This window comes from Vanellus vanellus, assembly GCF_965231255.1.
Source record: "Vanellus vanellus genome assembly, chromosome: 1".
Classification (NCBI taxonomy): domain Eukaryota; kingdom Metazoa; phylum Chordata; class Aves; order Charadriiformes; family Charadriidae; genus Vanellus; species Vanellus vanellus.
The window spans coordinates 205,623,181-205,645,528 of NC_138905.1; the positions used below are offsets into that span (position 1 = coordinate 205,623,181).

The 22,348-nt window shown below is 39.1% G+C and overlaps 1 protein-coding gene across 3 annotated transcripts in view; it reads right to left on the minus strand.

Moving 5' to 3' along the window:
• The window catches only part of GRIA4 (glutamate ionotropic receptor AMPA type subunit 4), a gene marked incomplete at both ends in the record, with an annotated part of 232,294 nt that overhangs the window by 149,416 nt on the left and 60,530 nt on the right, over nt 1–22,348 (minus strand). For all 3 annotated transcript variants that reach the window (XM_082483508.1, XM_082483509.1, XM_082483510.1), the window contains one exon: nt 11,554–11,793. In XM_082483508.1, coding sequence (XP_082339634.1) covers nt 11,554–11,793 — 240 coding nt within the window. The remainder of the gene's footprint in view (nt 1–11,553; nt 11,794–22,348) is intronic.

Here is a 22,348-nt window from a genome sequence, read left to right on the forward strand (position 1 = left end):
AAGAAACACTTCAGAGGAAGGATATTTTTTACTTAGTAAAACAATTATTTGATAGAATTTGCTCAGAAATTTTCCCCCAAGCTCTATTTCTTTGAAAAAATAAAGCAAATGTTTTGAAACAAAATGTTGAAGATGTTGACACATACTAGCTGAACATTGTAAAATAAATTTGGGTTTAAAATAATGCTTAATGAGAATGAAAATATAAATTAAATAGACAAAAGAAAATATAATCTAAAATAACTGCTTGAAGATTTTTCAGTGGTATGATCCGAATTTCTAAGACACAAAGATTTTTGATATTTAAATGATTTCAACTGTTTTCCATCCAAAGCTAGGAAATACAATTCTTATTAGGCATATATATACACACATATATGTATAAACATATAAAAAAATGACAAAAAGCTATCCACACCATCAACACAAACAAAAGGAGATCCTCCTCAAAAATAATTGCTAGGTCTGTGCTTGGGATAGTCCCTTGTGTTTAAGAGTCAGGTTCGTGACCTGTTTTGTACTACTAAATGTAAATTCTGTTTACAATCTAAGTTTGGCAAAGCAGCCTTATTTCACTACCAGTAGTTAAAAGTTTCTTAAGAGTATTTTGAATAATTTAGACCTATTTGAAACTACCCTTACCCCCTTAAATAGAAGGCAGTACTTTGTTTTTTACAAAAAGGATGTATTTGCATACAGAGATATCTTAGTGCCTTGCTTTTACCAGGTTTACTAACAAAGTAAACTGCTTCCTTCCCACTTGATTTCATTCATACGAATCAAACCAGTTCATAACAAGCACCTACAAACACATTTCTCTGTTATGAGGAACTTAAAAAATGCTGCATATTATCTTTATGTGTTCAAGGCTCGTTTACTACTGTCCATTTTTTGTAATGTGTACCTACACTTCCCATTTGTTATTTAATTTTCTTACTCTGAACTCTCTACAGAGAAAAATTAGCTCCAATAGCTTTTATGAAATAAAAAAAGTCTACACGGGGCCTTCCAGAGTCACAACTGTCCCATGCTGACTGGGCTTTCCGTTAGGAGGGGGAAGATCTAGAATACAAGTCCTGACTCCCAGAACTGTTTCTTTTTTCCTAGTGATGCGTTAACATAAAATGCTTATTTGTTCCAGGGATCTAGACTAGCAACCACAGTTTTGCATTCAAAACTCCTCTATTTGGTGACGCTTTCATCACTTATTATGCCCAGATCTTCAAAATACATTAAATGTTCTTCTTGCCATTTGCAGTCCAAGTCAAACTGGAACAAAATGTATGTCCCTTGCCCACAGGAGAACTTCCTGCAGCATCCAGATGTGCATTAATATTAAACCCCGCCAAGGTAGTAGTACAAAAGAAGGATTTTGTGTCCTTAGGATTGAAGGACCCTTTGGTAACTCTCTTTCCAATTGCAAAATGCTAAATACCTCAAACATTCACTGCAATTTTCGTAACAGAAGCAGCTGTTAATGCTATTATCTGTAAATACTAGTGCAGGAAATTCCCTGTACAGAGGCAGAAATAGCATCTGTAGTACTGTGATAAGTAGTCAATCATTTTAAAAGGATCTCTACACTTCCACCTCTCCTTTTGGAATCCAACAAAGACAAATTATTTGTATAAATATGTATGCAAATAGGATTCAGCTGTAATTAATGAGGGAAATGCCTAAAATATATTCCATTTACAGGCAAAATGCGCCTAAAAATAGTGAAAATCTTAATATATCGGAATACAACTCTTCACAGAAGCAGAAATGTAGTCCTAAAATCATAGATTGCATAGATGATACAATGACAGTTCAATCAGCTGAATTACGAATGTGCAACTCCAGAAGTGCCCTTGAATACAAACAGATTTACTTCACAACATACTCTAATGCTGAATTACCTTTACTTCCTGCTGCAACTCCAGAGGAGTAATTTGTACTACATAAAGGATAAATCTGTCTCACAAAATATATCAGGGAGTGATCAGGAAGAATTAAATAAGCCTAATACAGTTTGATTATTTGTTAAACAATAAGAGCAGAAACAATAGAATAGTAGGTTTTGATACTTGTAAGTCTATATTTTGTTTATTTATTTTGATTTTTAAAAAGCCTGCTTTATACTGTATTAAAACTTGGAACACTCATCCACACATAGACAACGCTCTCAAAAGACAAGCTAATTTTTCTAACTAAAAATGCATTTAGAAACAAATTGGCACAAGTATTTGTTTTACATTCAGTATTAAATTGGCACTATGTCTGGTCTCTGGCAGCATCGACTATACTCCCCTTTGTTTGCTACCACTCCGTGCTCCAGCACTGAAGCCGACACCTGTGGCCATATAAAAGGCTATGTACAGCAGCTGCGGGACTCAGATGTCCAGGCTGAAATAAATTTCTAAAGCATAAGCATTTGGATGTGTGGCTGGCTTCCTTGTCTGAGTCTTTTCAAGGCCTTCTTTGGAGGTCCGCGCTGCTGGATGTTGTATCGATCAACTGTCTGCAGTGTTATTACTGACCAATGTGTAGTGGTAACATAGGACAGCCGCGTACTTAGAAAAGATGCTTTCGGTTACGCTGATGTAAGGCTGCCGCAGTCCCTTCACTGAAGACAGTTTTTCGCAGGCTTTGTCAATCATGACACCACTGATATAGATAAATGTAAGGAAGGGCAGAGTCTATCCTGAAGATTCATATGAAAACTAAATATCAGTAAAACACAACACTGATTTCTGCTTTTTTTTTTTTTTTTCTCTGGGAGTAATTTATTTAATCCATGGAAAAGACGAATATAAGTCCTATCCGTATGTATAGAAATCACCTGCTCTTACTTGGGATCAAATAATCATAAAAACAATTCTTACAGCATACAGTTCCTAACATACAGTATGCAGACCTTTTATTATGGCTTATCTGCATGGGGCAAGGAAATAAAGTTGCTACTCAAAGCAATACGTCTTCACAGACTCAGGTGCAGCACGTACTCAGAAACGTGCTCAGAGTTGCTATTGGTAACTCAGAAGAGCAACTGAACTTAACTTTGCTGTGCAGAGTCTAGACTAAAAATGCCAATACAGGAGGGGTTTTGGCTTTGGTGGTTTTTTGTTGTTGTTTGGTTTTTGGTTTTGGTTTGTTTTTGTTTTTGTTTTTTCCAGAAAATCTGCTATACTGTTAAGTCACTTCCTTTCTTAACTGCAGTACAACTTCCTTGCGTGGAAAAGCTCTTAAATAAATGGAAACAGATACTCAGAATTACAAACCACACTGTCCTGCTCTCAAGTAAATACAGAATGTGTGCAACAAAGGGCTAAAAATGACGCTTCCATTTAAAGGAATGTGTTACACATGCAGGTAACAAGTTAACTCTTTATGCCAGGTTCTGGAAATGGAATTGCTCTGATATTATTAGAAAAAGCTATTGGAAGCAGCAGCGTTATTTCCATTAGAATATTGGAATAAAAAAGCATAGAGAAGAAGCTACAGGCATACTTTTGAGTTACACATGTGCAAACCTGAGATAAATGCTACTAGGAAAGGAATTTAGCTCTAAGGATCCTGCAGCACTGCCACAAATAAATCATTAAAAAGGGCAAAGCTGATTCACTGGCATGGCAACTTGAAAAGAAATATTTAAAATTATCACAAGTCTCTTGTCTTCTCTATGGCACTCTCTAACCCAGAACAAAGGAAAGCAAATTCTTCAGATCAGCAATATAATAAGCAGCAGTTTATTTAATGTTTTCTGATTTATATATTTCTATGGCATTTGCATATTAGGCTGCACTGCGTATTCTGAGTGTTTAGCTAGATGACCAAAACACCCGTAAAAATTCTGATGCAGCTTACTTTGATCCACATCTTACATGGAACTGCAAACTCAAGGGACTCATTTGTACACTTAATGATCAGCTTTTGATTTCCATACCTGTATTTTTTGTTAATTTCAACCTTGATCTAATGTTCAATCATTTAAATCAAGAAAAGGAGTACTTTTCTTTAATGAATCAGTCTGAAAGCTCTTGGAAGATTTTAGTATGTAGTGAATTCTGAGCTCATTACACCATGACCATGCCAGTTAACCATAATTGCATCCCTTCGGTGGTAAAACAAGGAAAATATGGAAAGTTATGGTATCTTTACCGATGCCGATGTTAGGATCCAGCTGCATCTTAGTTTCATGTGTGCATTTACTAACTATACTTTCAAGCTGCTGAAAAGATGAGGACAAGCCGGCATGTTGCTGCTGTAATTATTAATGAGCTGACGCTGGCAAAACAAAATTTGCTGCAAACCAATTATCAATGGACAAAGCACATTGGTCTATTTCATCAAAGACATGGTATTTACTGTTACTGAGTATAGACAGCAGTAGATCATATGAAGGAGGCTGACAAACTTACTACAGTTTTCTACGCTTACCGATATTTGCTAAAACAACTTTTTCTCTATGTTTTGTGTATCAGTTCAGATTGGCCTGCACGAAATTACAACATGACTTCGGTAAACAACAAACACAGTTGTACTTGGATCCCATAGGTATGACCTGATCCACTGCCCATGTAGAGTGTTTGCTGAAGACAAGCAGCTTTTTTATCAAATCCAGTGAGGATTTTTTTCTATTCACCTACAGCATAAGTGCCATCCTATTCCTGGGATGTATTTGGGCTACTGAAACTCCACAGCAATTTGACTCGATGGAAGTACTCTGAAATAGGTAACAGCTGACACGATGAAAACACTGATGATTTTGATCTCAGCACTTGTAAAGACACAAAATATGGAAAAGTTCAAACCTACAGACCAGATGTTAGAGTCATCCAATAAACACTACCAGATCAGGCACTGGATGCTGTTTGTTTTCTGGAACACATCACATCAATATTTCTGCAATGTCATGACAGCACTGATCTTTGTTTCACAGAAGTTTGGTACATAACTGCATGATGCCTTTCATTTTTAGTGGACGCAGTCATGAACCTTCTCTTTTATTCTTGAACATTTTGCCAAAGGTCAGTAGGATGAAAAGTCCTTATGGTGGGAATCCTTCCAAATTCTTCCTGATGATCATAATGAAAAAAGGGCCCAAGAGTAAGTGGATCACTACAATTGAACAAAGTTAGATTCCCAACATGATCTTCTCTATGCACATAACTTTTGTTTCTCAGGCTTACCTGAAATCCCCTGTGATGTTCTGGCAGTCTAAGGTAAGAGCAATATAGGTCTGGGGTTAACAGTGATATGAAGAAAATAATTAATAACTAAACAGCACTTTGTGGCAGAACCTTTTTTTGGCAGTAACATGTTGTAATTTCATCTACAATTTGCTGTTTATTAGCAACACTTGTTCTTTTTAACTTATTTCATGAATAAGAGCCTTGACTCAGTATTTTAATGCAGATAAACATGTAGGTGATATTTCTATATTACTACTGGCTTTATTATGTCTAGGTCTTTCAATTGAGCTAACTATTGAAATAACTTTCCAAGTTGCTATTATATTATTACTCCTTTCATTATTAAGACATTCACAAATTCGTTCAGAAGTGCAGTAAAAGTATCAAGTAAAGCTTGATGTAGGGCCCGTTCTTGCAGTTCCTAAATGCCCAGCTAACGATAACTTAACTGAGTACCATATTATAATTATAGTCCTTCAACCTGATTTTACAGCGTTTTTGTCTAAGTCACTTTAGAACAGTTTTGATCTGATTTTTGAATAATAGAACATACTAAATGTTTTACAAAGGCTATATATATAATTGAATAGCAATAATATATTATTGAAAGTTGCTCCAGAGTAGAAAATTGTCCTTTCAGTGTCCCAAGTACTGTGAAGAAGCCATTCCCAGTCTCCTAGAGAAATCATGAAAATTACATAAATATAAATCCTGAGGGGACATAAGAGATCATCTGAGGCAGGATGTAGCAAAGCAGATCACCACTGCAGATATTTTCTAACCTCTTCTTTAAAACCTCTAGTGGTAAGAATCCCCACAGCCTCCTCACCTTATTCTAACCTTACTGATGTATTTTTCCTAGTAACACCTTAAATCTGCTTTCCTGAAAAATAATTCTAATTCTTGCCTTGATCTCCATGGGCACAAAGAAGAATTGGTCTTTGCTCCTTAAGAGACCTAAAATAAAAAATCTCAGTTCCTGAAGCTTTTTCTCAAAGGCCATGATTTTTTTTTTTTTTTTTTTTTTAATATTCTTCCTCTCCTCTGGACCCTTGAAACTTATGTATGTGATACCTATATGTGGTGGTCAGTGACCACAGTGCCATTCCAGCAACAGTTCCTTGTGCCGTGCTCACACTGAAGGCCCTTGATATACCTGTGAACAGTACCCAATGCTTTCAAAGGGCAAGGAAAAAGTGGTGGGACACAGTGCTGCCACCATCGTGTCTTCTGTGTGCCTCATCCACTCGATCCCATTCCACTTCCTCAGCTTACTGGAAATTTTTGATCTTTTCTGTTGCAGTGGAAAACCCAACAAGTGACACAACAGCATAGCCAGACAGGAGAAAGCAATAATTAACCTTCATTTCTCATGTGCAACATTCTTTTTCCTAAATTTCAAAATAACATTTACTTTATTGGAAACAGTATGGCTTTCAGGACTTACATTATTCTTATGGCTCATCACAAGTCCTTAAACATTTCCCATGACACTGGTGCTGAGCCAGTTACTCTGCACTTTGTGTTTGCACCTTTGATTCTTCCATACTAAGTTTACCCTTTGTACCTTTATCATATTTCACCCTCTTGATCTATCTATTTAGCAAGATCACTTTGAACTCTGAACCTGTCTTGTATCACTCTTACCTTGGCCAGGCTGGGTACCCACAAAAGCCATTCTCTGTGCTATCATGCAAATTCATACTGGGTATTCACTAGACCAGAGCAAAGGCAAATCCCTTGCACCTCACCTGACATGTCCTCTTACTTAAAAAATATGTCATTAATCACTAATAGCAATTTCGGGGTTACGGTTTCTAATTTTCAAGACACCACACTATAGCTGAATCTCTATTTTCTATTTTTTGGGGGGAGAATATCAAGCATGAAGCAATATCACTGGAGTTACTAAGCATGGACACACCAAACCTACTTCTTAGTGCTGGGCCAGCTACTCTGCCAAAGGAGAAAATTAGATTAGCCTAATAAACTGACTGTAAATAAACTCCCTCAACATAAAAGGGACAGCTATAAATTTCTTGTAGCTTTCTTTATCATCTCCAGACATCGGGGCCTTACCTATCCTCCACAAGTCCTCAAAGACAAAAGCTTGGAGATTGCCACTCTATTTTCTGTAGGATTAATTGGAACAGGCCATCAGGACTTGTGTAACCCTTCTGCCAGGTTTAGACTGTCATAAAACAGAACAGTTTCAGCCTTAAAGGGGTTGCTATAAAAACACTATCCAGAAACATGGGAAAATTAATCTTGTGCGCAGCAAGCTGATTTTCCTCACCTGCAACCATGACTGAGTTGGTTTAATGAACAATATGTAATTGCAAGGAGCAAAGGGAAAAAAAAAAAAGCATCAACAAGGTACATAAATAGGCTCAAACACAATGCCTGATTTCTAGACAACTATAACTATTTTACAGTCCTCGCCTCTGGTGAGCCAACTGCTATGCCAGCTGGTAGATCTACCCCTCCTGCTACCGCTCTTTAGTCACAGTCAGGGGCCGAAAACTTTCTGGGAAACACAGCTGAATTCAAATGGCTGCTGAGCTGCCATCCTCCCTGGTGTCCCACGCTGCTCCACAGCCCTTCTACCCCTCTCCACGCTGGGACCCCTGTGCTCTGGGCAATCCCTGCGGTTTTAATAGGAACTTCAGCCATTCCAGCTCTCAGCAAGGCTGCACACTGTGGAAAATGAGCACCGACCTCTTGTATGCTCGATTCTTGTACCTTTTGATTCTATATTGGATATCAGGAAAAAAATCTTCACAAAAAGGGTTGTCAAGCATGGGAACAAGCTGCCCAGGGAAGTGGTTAAGTCACTATCCCTGGAGGTATTTAAAAGATATGTAGACATGGTGCTTAGGGACATGGTTTAGTGGTGGAGTTAGCAGTATTATGTTAACAGTTGGACTCGATGATCTTAAGGGTCTTTTCTAACCTAAATGATTCTATGATTCTATTCTTAAATAGCTTCTCACACCTCACACAAACTTCTCCAGCCTTCTTCTGTGGTTTCAGGGTCCAACTTTTGCTTGCTGGTGCTAGAAAATATTGTCATCAACTAGCAAAATCATACTTTAGGCATATCCGTGCTAGGCCAAAAATCCCACGGATTTGCAGATGCACAGCTCCACTTGATTGTATGCCTCTTAATCACAATAAAACAACGTGTATAAACTAAATGTTCTTCTGGTCTACTCATTTGATTCTTTGACTGAAGTCCCTTTAGAGGTGACATCAAATACTGAGTACTTCACCCCTGCTGGACTTCCCTCTCCTCTGGATACTCAAGGAGGCGCGGTTTACATTTAAGCCCTTTCCCATTAAGCTTTGTGTAACTCAGGTAAGTGTGCTTCAGCCTGCTTTTTCCCCTTCACATCTGTGTTCCTGGCACTTTGCTGTTAATATTAATTGTATCAAGCACCGGGTCATAATTAAACCTTTTTATGGAAGGAGGGTAAGAGAAAGAAGAATATGTTGAAACAAAAGGGCCCTTGAGGCTTTAGCCTTCTGTGTCACTCTTTACTTGTTCACTTTCCCTGTTAAATAATGAGCTGAATTTTCCTTCATCTTTCTTTTAGGTCTAATATCTTTTGCAAAACCTGTTCTTTCCTGTAATGTCCCCTGCTAGATCCAATTCATTTTATATCTTTGCCATTCTTACTAGTATCTTCATCCTGTCACAGGACAGTGATTTTCCAGACTGTGAGTCTGGCAGAACATCGGAAAAGATATTTAACATAATAGCTGAAGCCACCATCTCATCAGTTTGTGAGCTCCAAGACTACTCCACGGTGTAAAGCCAAGTGCGGTACATAGGAATGACTTAGATAGATGCGACAAGAGTGCATTCCTGACCTGAACTGAAACGCTAACATAGATGCTCCCAGTAGCAAAGAAACAGGTTCTGCAGGGAGCTGAGGGGCTGCCAAAGAGATGAATGGAGTGATACAGCAGAGAAACCTACCTAAATAATAGGATTTAATTGTTCACCCCCTAGGAGAGAGCAGTAACTGAGCCACATGCAACAGAACCAAGAAGCAACCAGGATGAGAAGGCCGGGAAAGCAGGTCTGAAAACAACAGGCATTTACCCACCACAGTAACATCGTCCCTGCTGCTGAAGGTTTGCTGAAGTTTATACTATCATATCACCTTCTGCCAAAGACTTCTGCCTTTTACAATAATGATAGCTGCTAAATGCGGCATTCTTCACAACAGCTACTGTGTCTGGCTTGAATTTATGCTTATTGCTTACCTTCCCCCCTAAAAGCTTATTTATAGCTTCCCAGTTAAGCTGCATAGATCAACTCGCAGGTCCAGTATCAAAACCAAAAGGCTAAGGGGGTTCCTCTTCCTTCAGTTTGGTTGGATTGGGCTGCTCTGAGAGACAGGGAAACATCTGGCATGTAAAGGAAGGATCTCTGGCAAAAATGTGGGCAAGGTTAAGTTCTGGCCTCGCTGACAGAGACCCTATGACTCAACATCAACGATTTTATTTTCTTTTTCTGGTTACACTGATAGTAGGAGACAATACTTACCTTTTACTTGTCATATCTCAGCTCCGCATTAAAAATTTCTGTTGTGGAATGGTAGTGAAAATTATTCAGCAATGGTATATTTTTAGTCATCTTAATACCTAAAGATGCATTGAATCTTATTTTCTCCTGCATTAAACTGAGTCACAAGACTTATTCAGAATTTGAGGGACTATCCAATGTAGCTAGCACCCCCTGCATCCAAGCTGGCAAATGTCATCTCTTTACCAAAGACACACTGATGAGCTCAGAGTTGCTGAGTTCAGTGCCATAAGAATAGTTTATTAACCACACTGTTATAGAAGATGTTCTGAAACTGCCCTTGGTGTGATATTGCATGCTTAAAAATGATGTCTCAATCTAATTAAGCGTGTGAATTTAGATGAGCAAGGTGACTGCAGGTTGTGCACTTCCTCTCTTAACAATTTGTTGAACTTGTAGGATCAGATCCTACGTGTGCTGTTTTCTTGTTACACGTAACTATGTCTTGAGTAGGAATACTTTTAAATACACTGTTTTTTTCTCTTTCCAGTTATCTAATACATTCTATAATGCTTCTCAGAACTTCCCCTGTAGGTCCAGCAAACATTAAAAAAAATCTGTATTTAAAAAAAAAACAAAGCAATTATGGAATAATACAAACACTTCCGTTTTGTTCCATTACTCATTTTGATTTAAATTCAGGTATTTAGGCAGTATAGGAAGTTAAAAACTCACTAAAATTTAGTGCTTGTATATATGAGAAAATTGACTTCTATAGCCATAATCAAATAATTAAACAGATTTAGTTAGGTCAGTATAATTCCCTATTTCTAGTGCAGAATAATTACACTGGAATAAAGCCACTTTAATTCCAGAATAGACTGTCCACATGGGGAGCTATATTGAAACAGCTGTAGTAAAATAATTATTTGACTACAGCTATGCCGCTCACTTCCCCCCTGAAAGCAAGCCATCAACATAAAAATCTTGCCTCTTTCACAGAAGCTCAGCCACGTTGGCTCAATCCTACTCCATAAACACAGGCAAAGGGCTTTGCCAGAGGACTGAACAGACGACGCGGAGAACAGATTTTACTTCGCAATTCAGCACTGAGTGGTGAAGCGCAGTGATGCTCTTGCAGTTTTTTACCACTTAAAAGGTTCTGAGATGCTTTGGGATGTGGAATGGAGAATGCGAATAGAAAGTGTAGCCTTTTGTGCTACACAATATATATTTTATAATAGTGTAGTCCATCAAAGAGATAACTTGAGATGAAAGGAGCAGAAGACAGGCTACTGCAGAGCTCCTTCCCTCTGCTGCCCCATGGATACTCCTCACCTGGCAGGTATTCCCTCTTACCTCCGCTTCTCTGCCACAGCCTGAGGGCCTCACACCGAGCGAGCCTCTCTCTGCCTTGACCTTCCAAAGCATGGAAGCCCCAAGGGACTCGCTCGCATCTCAGCTTACACCAGTGCAGGTGCAGAGAAGTGGCTGGTCCTCTACTTTTTTATACTGCTGTCACTTATGAAGTGAGTTGAAGAGTGAACGCAGCTGTAAAATTCTGCTTATCGAACTGTGTCTTCGTTTCACTAATGTTAGTTAAAAAGTTTTAGTATTCTAGACTTAGAGCACAGGCTTTGGCTGTTCAATTACATACTATGTGCATCCAACATCCAATATTTGCAGACGAAGGAATTCTTCCATCAGCCACACAGCTACTCAGTCAGAGGTATTTCACCTCAAAGGCCCTTAAAATTTGACTCCCCAAGCTCTCGATACGACACGAAAATGCACGGTCGTTGCAAAAGTCATTTGAACTACAAACAAAGCTGGGTTGCAACTCACCTCGATCGGTGTCATACAGGAAGACAAAGCGGTTCCATTCATAATGATCCAGCAAGCTCAAGAGGGCTCCCCGCAGAGACGGCCGCAGCTGCAGCACAAACTGACTCTCACCCTCCGTGGGGAAACTCGGCGTGATGAGGGAGATGTGCAAGGCGCTGCAGAATGAGGTCAAGGTATGTACTGATCTCTTATCATATAGTCCAAAAATGGCAAAAACTCCTCTAGAATACTGGGAGCAAACTGGAAGAAAAAGAAGACAATGGAGTTCAGTTAGTGACAAAAATCTGTAAACACATACTTATACATTCCAACATCCTCAAATTTTTAATTCGAAGATTCCAATTTCTGCCTGTATTTAGCTATACACATTTTTCATATATGTTTCATTCTGGAAACCAATAAATAAATAGCTAAATAACATTTTGTCACTTTTGCACCCTATTCAAAGAGCATTGCATTATCTGTAGTGTTTTTACTCTAAAATAAAATATAAAATAAATAACATGTATTTTTGCACACCAGTGAAAAGTCAACATATGCTGTTTTTTATCATAGCTCTGCATATTATCAGGCATTGATCATTTCCATTACCTTAAACAGGAAAGCGTTCACATTTTAAAATGCAAAAACTATTAAAAAAAAAGTAACTGACCTCATAAGTAAAATTCGGACATTTTGCATCTTTAAAATGTAGAACCTTCACTCCCTTTTAAGCAGGGAGCCCTTGTGCTACATTAAAACTCTGCTGAAGAAACTGAGTAACAACTTGCTTCATGAATAATCTCCTTGACTTTAGGAGAGCGGTTGACAGGCAAACATAGTAAGTCAATGTGACCAGACTTTTGCCCCAAACCTCTAATTTCTACTCTGTGTCAACCTCAAAACCAGAAATCAAATGACCTGAATATATATTCTGAGTTTTGATTTGCTTTTGGACTCACTGAAGACATAGAGAAGACTTATTGATTTCAGCAGACTGGATAAGGGCTTTACTGACCTGTGCACATAAAAGCAGGCATAAGGGTATTTTCTTGAGAAATTACTGCTTTTCAAGCAACTCATAAAGGGCCCAATGAAAAACATCCCACTTTTTTTGAAGTACAAAACAACCTATTGGAAACTGTGTGACCATTAATAGTGTTACCTAGCCCAGAATCACAGAAAATGGAAAAGGGTCAGTTAGGGGATCATCATACCCATTCTTTCCTAAGTATGTATTTCCTATGCTCTCCTGTTCCAGACCCTCCCTCCTAGCAACCGAATCTTACACGTAGGCCAAACATGGAAAATCCTGCGTCACACCCTTTTAACTAGATGATGGCCTCCTCTCTTCTAGCCTGGAGGTCACAGTCATCCTGTGACAGCAGCACAGTCAGGATTCAGCATACACACTTAGCAAATGGGCTGATTCAAACCAGTTCAGCTTTAATTCTTTCCTATTACATTTAATGCATAAAAAGCAGAAAATACAAGTAGCGCATTTTTCTCCTTCGAGCTGGGTGATTTATCCAGTTCTGAGGCCAGAACTGGAAAAGTGGCCTGAGGGCAATTCTGTGATTTTATATGCTGCCCCACTGTTACAGCCCCCAACCCAAGGATTTTCATAGCCAGATTATATATAAAGATTTTTAAAAAGCTTTCTTCCTTCCCCTAAATTCCCCTTCAATATGTTGACACACAACCTTACAAACCTTCCTAGTGCTTTCTTTGCTGGACCACACAACATTCATTCTCCCAGACCCATCAAATGACTGACTTGCCATTCCACTAATCATCCCAAAAAGTGTTGTTTTGTGCTTTCCCAGTTTCATCTCATCTTTCTTGAACACAGATGACCAACACGTTTAGAATTTCAGTTTAAGACTTTCTGCTTCTTTTTACATTACTTCCCCATCTCTACTGCAAAATATTTCTGCTGACATACCCTAATATCGCTTTGTGTTTTTCTAAATCTGCACCTCAGTGACGGCTGACGATCATCTTGGGATCAAAATTCTGCTCTTTCTCCCTTCTGAGCCATTTCCAAATTTTGAGTTTCTGCTTATAGCATAGTATTTTTATTAGTCACTATTATTCATTTTCCATTATGTCACATCTATTACTGTATTCCTCAAAATTATTTACTTCCACGATTGCATTCTTAGTCTGCTCTGAACTTCTATTGATGTCTGTATCTGCCTCAACAGCAAATTCCATGAGGGTACTCTGGCTTTTTATCTGTGTCTACTGTAAAATCAGCCTCTTAGCATCTTCCTCCTACTTCTCCAGCCTGGTACCTCCTCTTTTACCAGCATTTGTTGACATCTTCCCCTTAGTTTCATGCCTACCTTTTAACTCTCCTGTTTGTCTCTATTTTCATAAACCACTTCTCGTAGGAGGATGTCTATTTTACGTCATTCTCTTGGCAATTGGAAGGTATGGATTAACCCCATACTTTCTACCTGAATAACTTCTGGTTGCATTTTATGTAATTTTCTGTTTATAGCCATATTTTAAAGTTTTCTTTCCATCAAAATCTGTTCTATAACTTCACAGTCTACTAATGAAAAGCTGCTAGGTCCATGGCTGCCAGATTCTATGTGCCCCTTTAAAAATAGGTATTCTATTTCCTATTCACTGATCATACGTATCACAACTCACTTGACAGCTCTGTTAAGAAGCACTTGTTATTGCATCTGTCCTTCAGTAAACTGTTTCTTTAAGAACCACGGAACAAAGAGGTGATTTCCCTATTCCCATTAGCCATCACGCCTCTTTTAAGGTCAACATCCTCCTTGAGTGAAAATCAATGTGAAGTATCTATTAGTTTTACATCTCTAACCAGATTTTCCCGTTTCTCTGTCCCACCATCAATATATAACAGCTTCAATTATTTTGCTATTTCCTCTCTTTGTATTTAAAGATGTAAATGACCTTCTACTGTTTTTTTTAATGTCCTTTGCAAGTTTCAGTTTTCACTGGCAGCCCTAACTTAGGCTCTCATTTCTGCAACAAATGTCCTCTATACCTCCTGATTTCTTCAACACAATCTCTCTTACTAATAACCCTTTTTAAACACTTGTTTCTTATATCTTTTTGTATAATCATTCATTCAGTTCTGAAGTCACATCCTGCATGTTACTTTCCACTGCAAAGGGATTTCTCAGTGTTTTACAAATGCTTCTGTGAGGATATGGCAGGCCTCCTCTATTTTCAAACACAGTCCAGTTAACTTTGCCAACGGAAATAGTTCAATGTAAACCTTGTGTACGTAAGTGGTAGTTACTTAATGTGTTTTCTGTTTAGAGAACACCCTAGTTAAGGTCCTGCACTGCCTTACTTCTTTGCAGTTTTAGATGGGCAAAGGGTACTTTTTGTAACACGTGGTCCATACAGTAGGATTCTACATGATGAAAAATTCAAGAAATCAATGTCAAGCTGTGAAATTGTACACTGAGTAGAGTTAAAGCTCAAATTCATTCTCAGGATAGAGGAAAGAAAGAGAGGGAAAAAAAAAGATAAAAAGTCAAACTTCAAATTGCATTAAATAACATGATATGAGCCTAAAATACTTTTATCTAAAAATAACAGAATAATAATTCTTCACATTTTCAAAGCAAACTATCCTTGCCACAACCTAGATCCAAATACAATAAAACATTATCTGACTATCATTAAAGTACTGAAATAACCAGTCCATGAAAATTTGTGCTACTATACTCAAGATCAAGACAGGGAAGTTACTGAACAGTGTCCTTCTTTGCTCCTTGATAAGAAAAAACACTAAAATGAAGGTTATGAGAATTTTTTCTTACTCAGTACAATAGCCACAGAGAGGAAAAATGCCTGTGACACTATGGAGATTAGGCTTAAACATATGCAGAGATGCTGCAACGCTACTGAATCAATTTTACAGTAATCAGCAGCAACCAGAAAAATCAGCAAAGCCATGAGGATTTGCATTCTGACTCACTACTGTTCTCAGAAAATGCCTCCAGGCAAACATGACTACCCGGATTTCCCAATTCTTTATCTATTTCTCTTGCACTTCTAAAGGCATTCTCGTTATTATAAATGGACTAAATTATGGTTGGTAAAACACAGTCTCATATTAGCATTCTAAGAAAATTTTGTTCAAGATTTTCCTCCCCATAAATATAAAGCAGTGACAAGTATACTTTCATGGGCAAACATTGAAACATATTGAATAATAATTTGCCTTTAAACCAGACATCTCTTCATAGCTGACAATTTAATTCCAGTATTACACATATGATTTTCTCCTGCAAATTTTGCAATGCCATTGGTCTCACTAAAGACAAGATGAATGTGCAGGTCAGACTCCAGAGAACACATTGCAATGCACCTTAAATAGCCAAGATAATGTTATTGCAGTAGCTGTAATATGAATTAGATATGTTATTTCAAGCAGATTGAACTACGTGATAGTACTATCACTTTAAAAGAATAGATGACTCATGGGAAATCAAAATGCCAAAATGTCAAAAATTGTACAAAGCGGTGTTTACTGAGACACAGCCAAGCCACATGCGGTCTTCTTCCTCTGTGAGAGAAAGACTTCCCCAAGTCCCTGTTATTGTTCTAAAGACAAGTCCCACACTTAAATCTTTTCTTGAAAAACAAAAAGAAAAAAAAATCCCAACATCTTCTTACTCACTGATTTCCAGAAGTTATACCCATATAGTTTGAAACCTCTAAACAGGCACAGGGGAAGTCAGAGTCCAAATACAACTGTAAATATAACCACGAAATTGACACAAAGAGGTCAACTGAAAGTTTGTGAGAAATGCCTATGTACAAATACACATACATATACATACCTGCACACATATTTACATGATATTGGTCTTGCTTTATTATTTGGTCACACCCAAAATTTTTATAATTTCTTCAAAAGAGAAATAAAACACTACCCTAAACATATATTTACAAAATGAAGTCTGATAAGCAGAACACAGCTGGTCTGCCAGCAGCATTAGTTTTGCTCAGCAGACTATATGGTACCTATACCATATAGGTAAGAATCTAGAGGACCCACAGTTTAACACAGAAGTGACATAGAATCATAGAATGGTTTAGGTTGGAAAGGACCTTGAAGATCATCGAGTTCCAACCACCCTGCCATAGGCAGGGACACCTCTCACTAGACCAGGTTGCCCAAGGCCACGTCCAGCTTGGCCTTGAACACCTCCAGGGATGGGGCCTCAACAACCTCTCTGGGCAACCTGTTCCAGGGCCTTACCACCGTCAGAGTGAAAAACTTCTTCCTAATGTTTAATCTGAACCTGCCCTCTTCCAGTTTAAAGCCATTCCCCCTCGTCCTATCGCTACATGTCCTAGTAAAAAGTCCTTCCCCAGCTCTCCTGTAGGCCCCCTTTAGGGACTGGAAGGCCGCAATAAGATCTCCCTGAAGCCTTCTCTTCTCCAGGCTGAACAGCCCCAACTCTTTCAGCTTCTCCTCATAGGAGCGGTGCTCTAGCCCTCAGATCATCCTTGTGGCTCTCCTCTGGACGTATTCCAGCAGGTTCATGTCTTTCTTATGTTGGGGGCTCCAGAGCTGAATGCAGTACTCCAGGTGGGGTCTCACGAGAGTGGAGTAGAGGGGCAGAATCACCTCCTTTGACCTGCTGGCCACACTTGATGCAGCCCAGGATACGGTTGGCCTTCTGGGCTGCGATCGCACACTGCTGGCTCATGTTGAGCTTCTCATCAATCAGCACCCCCAGGTCCTTCTCCTCAGGGCTGCTCTCCAGCCATTTCCCGCTGAGCCTGTACTTGTGCTTGGGATTGCCCAGACCCATATGTAAGACCTTGCACTTGGCCTTGTTGAACTGCATGAGGTTGGCTTGGGCCCACCTTTCCAGCCTGTCCAGGTCCCTCTGGATGGCATCCCTCCCCTCCAGCATGTCTACCTTGCCAAACAGCTTGGTATCATCAGCAAACTTGCTGAGGGTGCACTTGACCCCACTGTCCATGTCACCAAACAAAGATGTTGAACAGTACAGGCCCCAGTACCGACTATCTAACATGGTAGATCTTGCTTCAGAGCCATGACTCAGAGACCCTGAGTGTTGCAGGACACAAGCTCTGGAACGAGCATTTTAAAATGCTTTTCCCTAATTTTTAGACTCCTATGTGCGGAGCTCTGGCACAGCTGGTTGCTACAGATAATACTGACAGGCCCACTGATCTGCCATAAAGTCAGAAACTGTGGAGGTACCAAAATTGATAGACTCAGAGCAGTTTCTGTTATGGAAGTTTTCCAGATATGAGGACAGTCTCTTGCTGTCTCTTCATTTCCTCCTATGCTTTGGAGATCCAAACATTGAGTGGGGGTTGTGGTAAGTCCGTAGCAACTTGCTGCTTCTTGCTCCTTGCTCCTCACACTGTTCCCCTGATCTAGTGTGGGGCTCCCCAGTCTTATACAGTCCTTCACAAACTGCACCAACACGGGTCCTTCCCATGGGCTGTAGTTCCTCAAGAACTGCTACACCATAGATAGAGTACTCTCCATGGGGTACAGTCCTTCAGGTAAAGAATGTTCCAGTGTGGGCCCCCCATGGGCCACAGTTCCTGCCAGAAAACCTGTTCCTGCGAGAGCTCCTTTCCATGGGTCACAGCTCCTGCCAGAAGTCTGCTTTGGTGTGGTGTCTCCACAGGCTGCAGCTTCCTTCAGGGCACATTTACCTGAATCATGGGGCTCTCCATGGGCTGCAGAGTGGATATGTGCTACACTATGGTCCTCCGGGGGAAAACCTGTGTCACCGTGGTCTTCTCCACAGGTTGCAGGGGAATCTCTGCTCTGGCGCCTGCAGCACCTCCTCCCCCTCCTTCTTCACTGACCTTGGTGTCTGCAGGGTTTTTTCTCTCACTTTTTCTCACTCCTCTCACTGCTCCTATGTAATGTTTTTTACCCTTTCTTAAACATGTTATCACAGAGGTGCCACCACAATCACTGACGGGCTCAGCTTTGGCCAGAGGTGGAATCATTTTGGAGCTGGCTGAAAACTGGCTCTGTCCAACACGGGGGTGGCCCCTGGCATCTTCTCACAGAGGCCACCCCTGCAGCTGCCTCCCCACCAAAACCTGTCCACAGAAAGCCAAAATACCTGTTAAACTACAGACAGCAGTAAATTTCAAATATATATATAAGGAGTGACATTTCCTTGCCACCACAATAGTATATGAAGGCGTTCATTTGAGATGTGCCTGCAACGCAGTCAGTGATCCATGTCCTCATGGATCACAGTCATATACTCTCTATTTTGTTCAGCTGCTGTGCACCTGCATTTGCCAGCACTGATGTAAAAGTACTGGGTGAATTTTCTCAACCTAAAGAACTCCTTCCAAGAGGAACAGCCTAGCCATATGGAGATGCAAGCTCTACAAGTGAGATGAAGCACAGAAGGGAGATTCATTTAATCTAAATAAGGACCTGCCTCCCAAGGTGAAATGATTTATCAACTTATATGTGTGAAAGCTCCAACACTTGAGATGAGACTAAGTAATATTTCTAAAACAGCTTTGAGATTAGAGTTTCCTGTTAAAATGTCAAAACACGTTTCTGTTCATTTTGCACAGAAGATCCCTATACTCTCTTTCTCCTCTGTGCTCCCTGATCCAACTCCTCTTGATCACTCCACTGACCTCCACCTCCTGTAAGAGGACACAAGGCCAGCCACGGCTCTAGAATTACAAGACAAGTGATCTAAATTCATCAGCATGTAGTTTTCAACTATCTTGCACCCAAATCCAGTACAAATTTGAGACAAATATGCTCTTCCTCTGGGTTGTGTTTTGAAACTGCTGATTTTATACTAAATTATGCTGTTGCATTAAGAAAACTTCCCAGCACTGAGACCAACTTAATGAGGTACCTTCATGAATTAAATCACTGATATAAGATGACAGATAGGATTATAAAAGAGAAAACAGTGTTACATAAAGCGGGCAGATGAAAACATTATAGATGTATTAGGACCAGTTTACTACTATCTTAAGAATTGTCTTGAATAGAAAAGGATATTTCTAAATACTGCTATCCAAAAAAGGGGAAAAGGGAAACAAGGAGTTTCTTACAAATTATATGGTTAGATTTTTTGTCTAATGAAACAAGCACCCATCACAACCTCAATAATTTTCTATTTGTAGATACTGCACTCTCTAAATCATCATCTACCTTTGCCTTTTGATCACAAGCTTTTTTCAAGCAAAAGAATTATCCTCCCCTGTGCTCAGGAGGCATGCATCACACTTTGTGTAGCATCATGACTAAAGCATTATAACCAGAAATAATATACATCATTACTTTAACTAAAATCAGCTTACTGTTCTACAATTTTATAGAGTATTAATGCTGGAGGTGAACAAAGAGACTAAATTAAGATCTTTTCAGTTAAAAAAGAATTGAATGACAAACATTACCATCTCAAATATTTATTCCTCTTAAACGTTTATCCTCCTATGATGTAACTGCATCATGAGAAGTCTGGTATGTTGGGCACTGAAACTCCGAAACTAAATTCATACTCTGGAGCAAAACCCTCCACATCCCCATGTCTCAGTTCTCAGCATTTCAACTGCCTGGTCTATTTTGGACTGTAAGCACTTGACAGGCAGGTCAGTGTCCTATCAGTTGTCTGTAAAAACTTTAGCACAGTGGTCCAACTGTCTCAACTGTGGCTTTTGAGTGCTATAGCAATGTGAATAAACGTTACACCTAATGGACCTTTATCTTGTGATTCTATAGCAAATTCTGGAACCCTAAAAACAAGAAAGCACCTGTCCTAAAGATCAGTGTGTTTAGTTGCACGCATAAAATTAAGCACGTACTAAAGAGTGTGCAGGAGTATTTATCTGGAGATCAACAGATGGATCCACCAAACTTGAGGCATAGAAAATTCATGAGTGTCTTCTACATTTAATCCACAGCAATGGGTTACTTTTAGTACTCTGTTAGGTGACTTGCCAGCTCATGTAAAAATACTCTCCTAGGAACAATGAAAACCTTGGTTTAATGTGCTAGATCAAATGGTAATTTGGGAAATGCAATTTTGTTTGTGCAACTGCAGATGTGAGAACATATTGCAAAGCAAGACACAAACTTAGTACATTTTTTAATTAATAATTGTGTTTCCAGAAACAATTTATGTGAATTGTCTCTAAAAGACTATTTCTGCTCCAAGACAATTCACGAAACTATAGCAGAAAGTGATAGTGCATTTCTTGCCTATTGAATGGAAAATGGAATTGAATTAGCTTAATTAACATGCACAGTATTTTCTTCTTTTAAAATCAGTTTGTGCATTGTAATATAGTATTTTGTGGACGATGTCTTATACCAGATCACTAAGTTACAGAACATTAACTTTAGAAGGTTACCCTGAGAGATGCCCAAACCAGAGAAGAGAGGATCATAAAGACCAGACAAGACTGAATTGTAGATCCAACTGCTCAACTCTTCTCCCTGCTTCACAAGGAGCAAGCTTTGCTCTTCACAAATTAATACATTGATTAAAGTTTCCTCCAAGCCAATCCCAAAAGAATTTGTGAACGGAGTGATGTGTGCACGCAGGGAGAGTGAAGGGGACTGCCTCATCTGGTTCTCACCACCTGAAAATTAGGTTTTTAAATTTGGGTGGTTTTTTCTTTGTTTGTTTGTTTTTTCCTGTCTAAACCAGAAAAAGGTATATTCAGAAGACAGATTATCCCAGTTTAAGATGGGTGATAGAATAGGTGTACTGATTCAGCCACTAGAGGCACCTATCTCTTTTTGCTGTAAAAGGAGTCTATGCAACTGTGAAAGACTTGGCACCTACATTTAGACAGCCACATTTAAAAATTATTAAAAAAAAATCTCACTTTAGGAAACATATCTCTGTGAGTTTCTCCCCTGTCCAGCCCTAGATTCAATGTGATTTGGAGCTGTCCTTCTCTGAGTCCCTTCTCACACAACGGATACAGATCCATCGCAGCCAGGGGTTGCAGGTATTTCTCAGATACAGACCATATATCTCTATTTTCCTGAAAAGTGCTGACAACTTTCATTTCTTGATGGAGAACACAAAGTAGCTTGGCCTTTCATAAATTTCTATGAGGAAAACTGTTTTAATCTTTAAGTACTTTCCATCTGAAAACTTCTGCACCACTAAAGTATTTTACTTTCATTAATACATAATTCCAAATAATTTAAATCCAATGGAACATTTTTACACAACAAGAAAACATTTTCCACTGGGTTTATTTATAAAATTTGTCTTTCCACTGTGCCTTGGCTAATCTCTTTGATAGAACTCCCTTCGTGAATTTCGCATTTGCTGAATGCTAACAAATCTTTTCTCATTTTTAAAAGTACTTTACAGCTCTCTCTGCTATAAATTATCCAGTCTTTGTGCCTTTGTCCTCCAGTCCTTTGCACTCCACGGATCTGGTATTTATAGCTGTCTGGCAATGCACATACATGTGCATTTCCCTAACTCTGCCAAAACTTTCTCTTTGAACACTCTCCCATAGAGAATCCACATGCATCATTTACCTTTCATAGTCATATGAATGAGAATCTGCATTGGTACAGAAGTTCTTTTTTGGCCATTTAAAAAAAAAAAAAAAAGATAAAAATATCACCACCACGTAAGACTGCCAGGTTTTTCAAAACCATACAATTTTTTTAAAACATTAAGCATGAAGGTTTTGGTAGAAAGTTCCCATGAAGCTGGCAGGTTTTCTCAAGGATAAAATGTCTACAATTACCTTTTCTTTCTCCACCCCCCCCCACCTCCCCCACCCCCCCCCCACC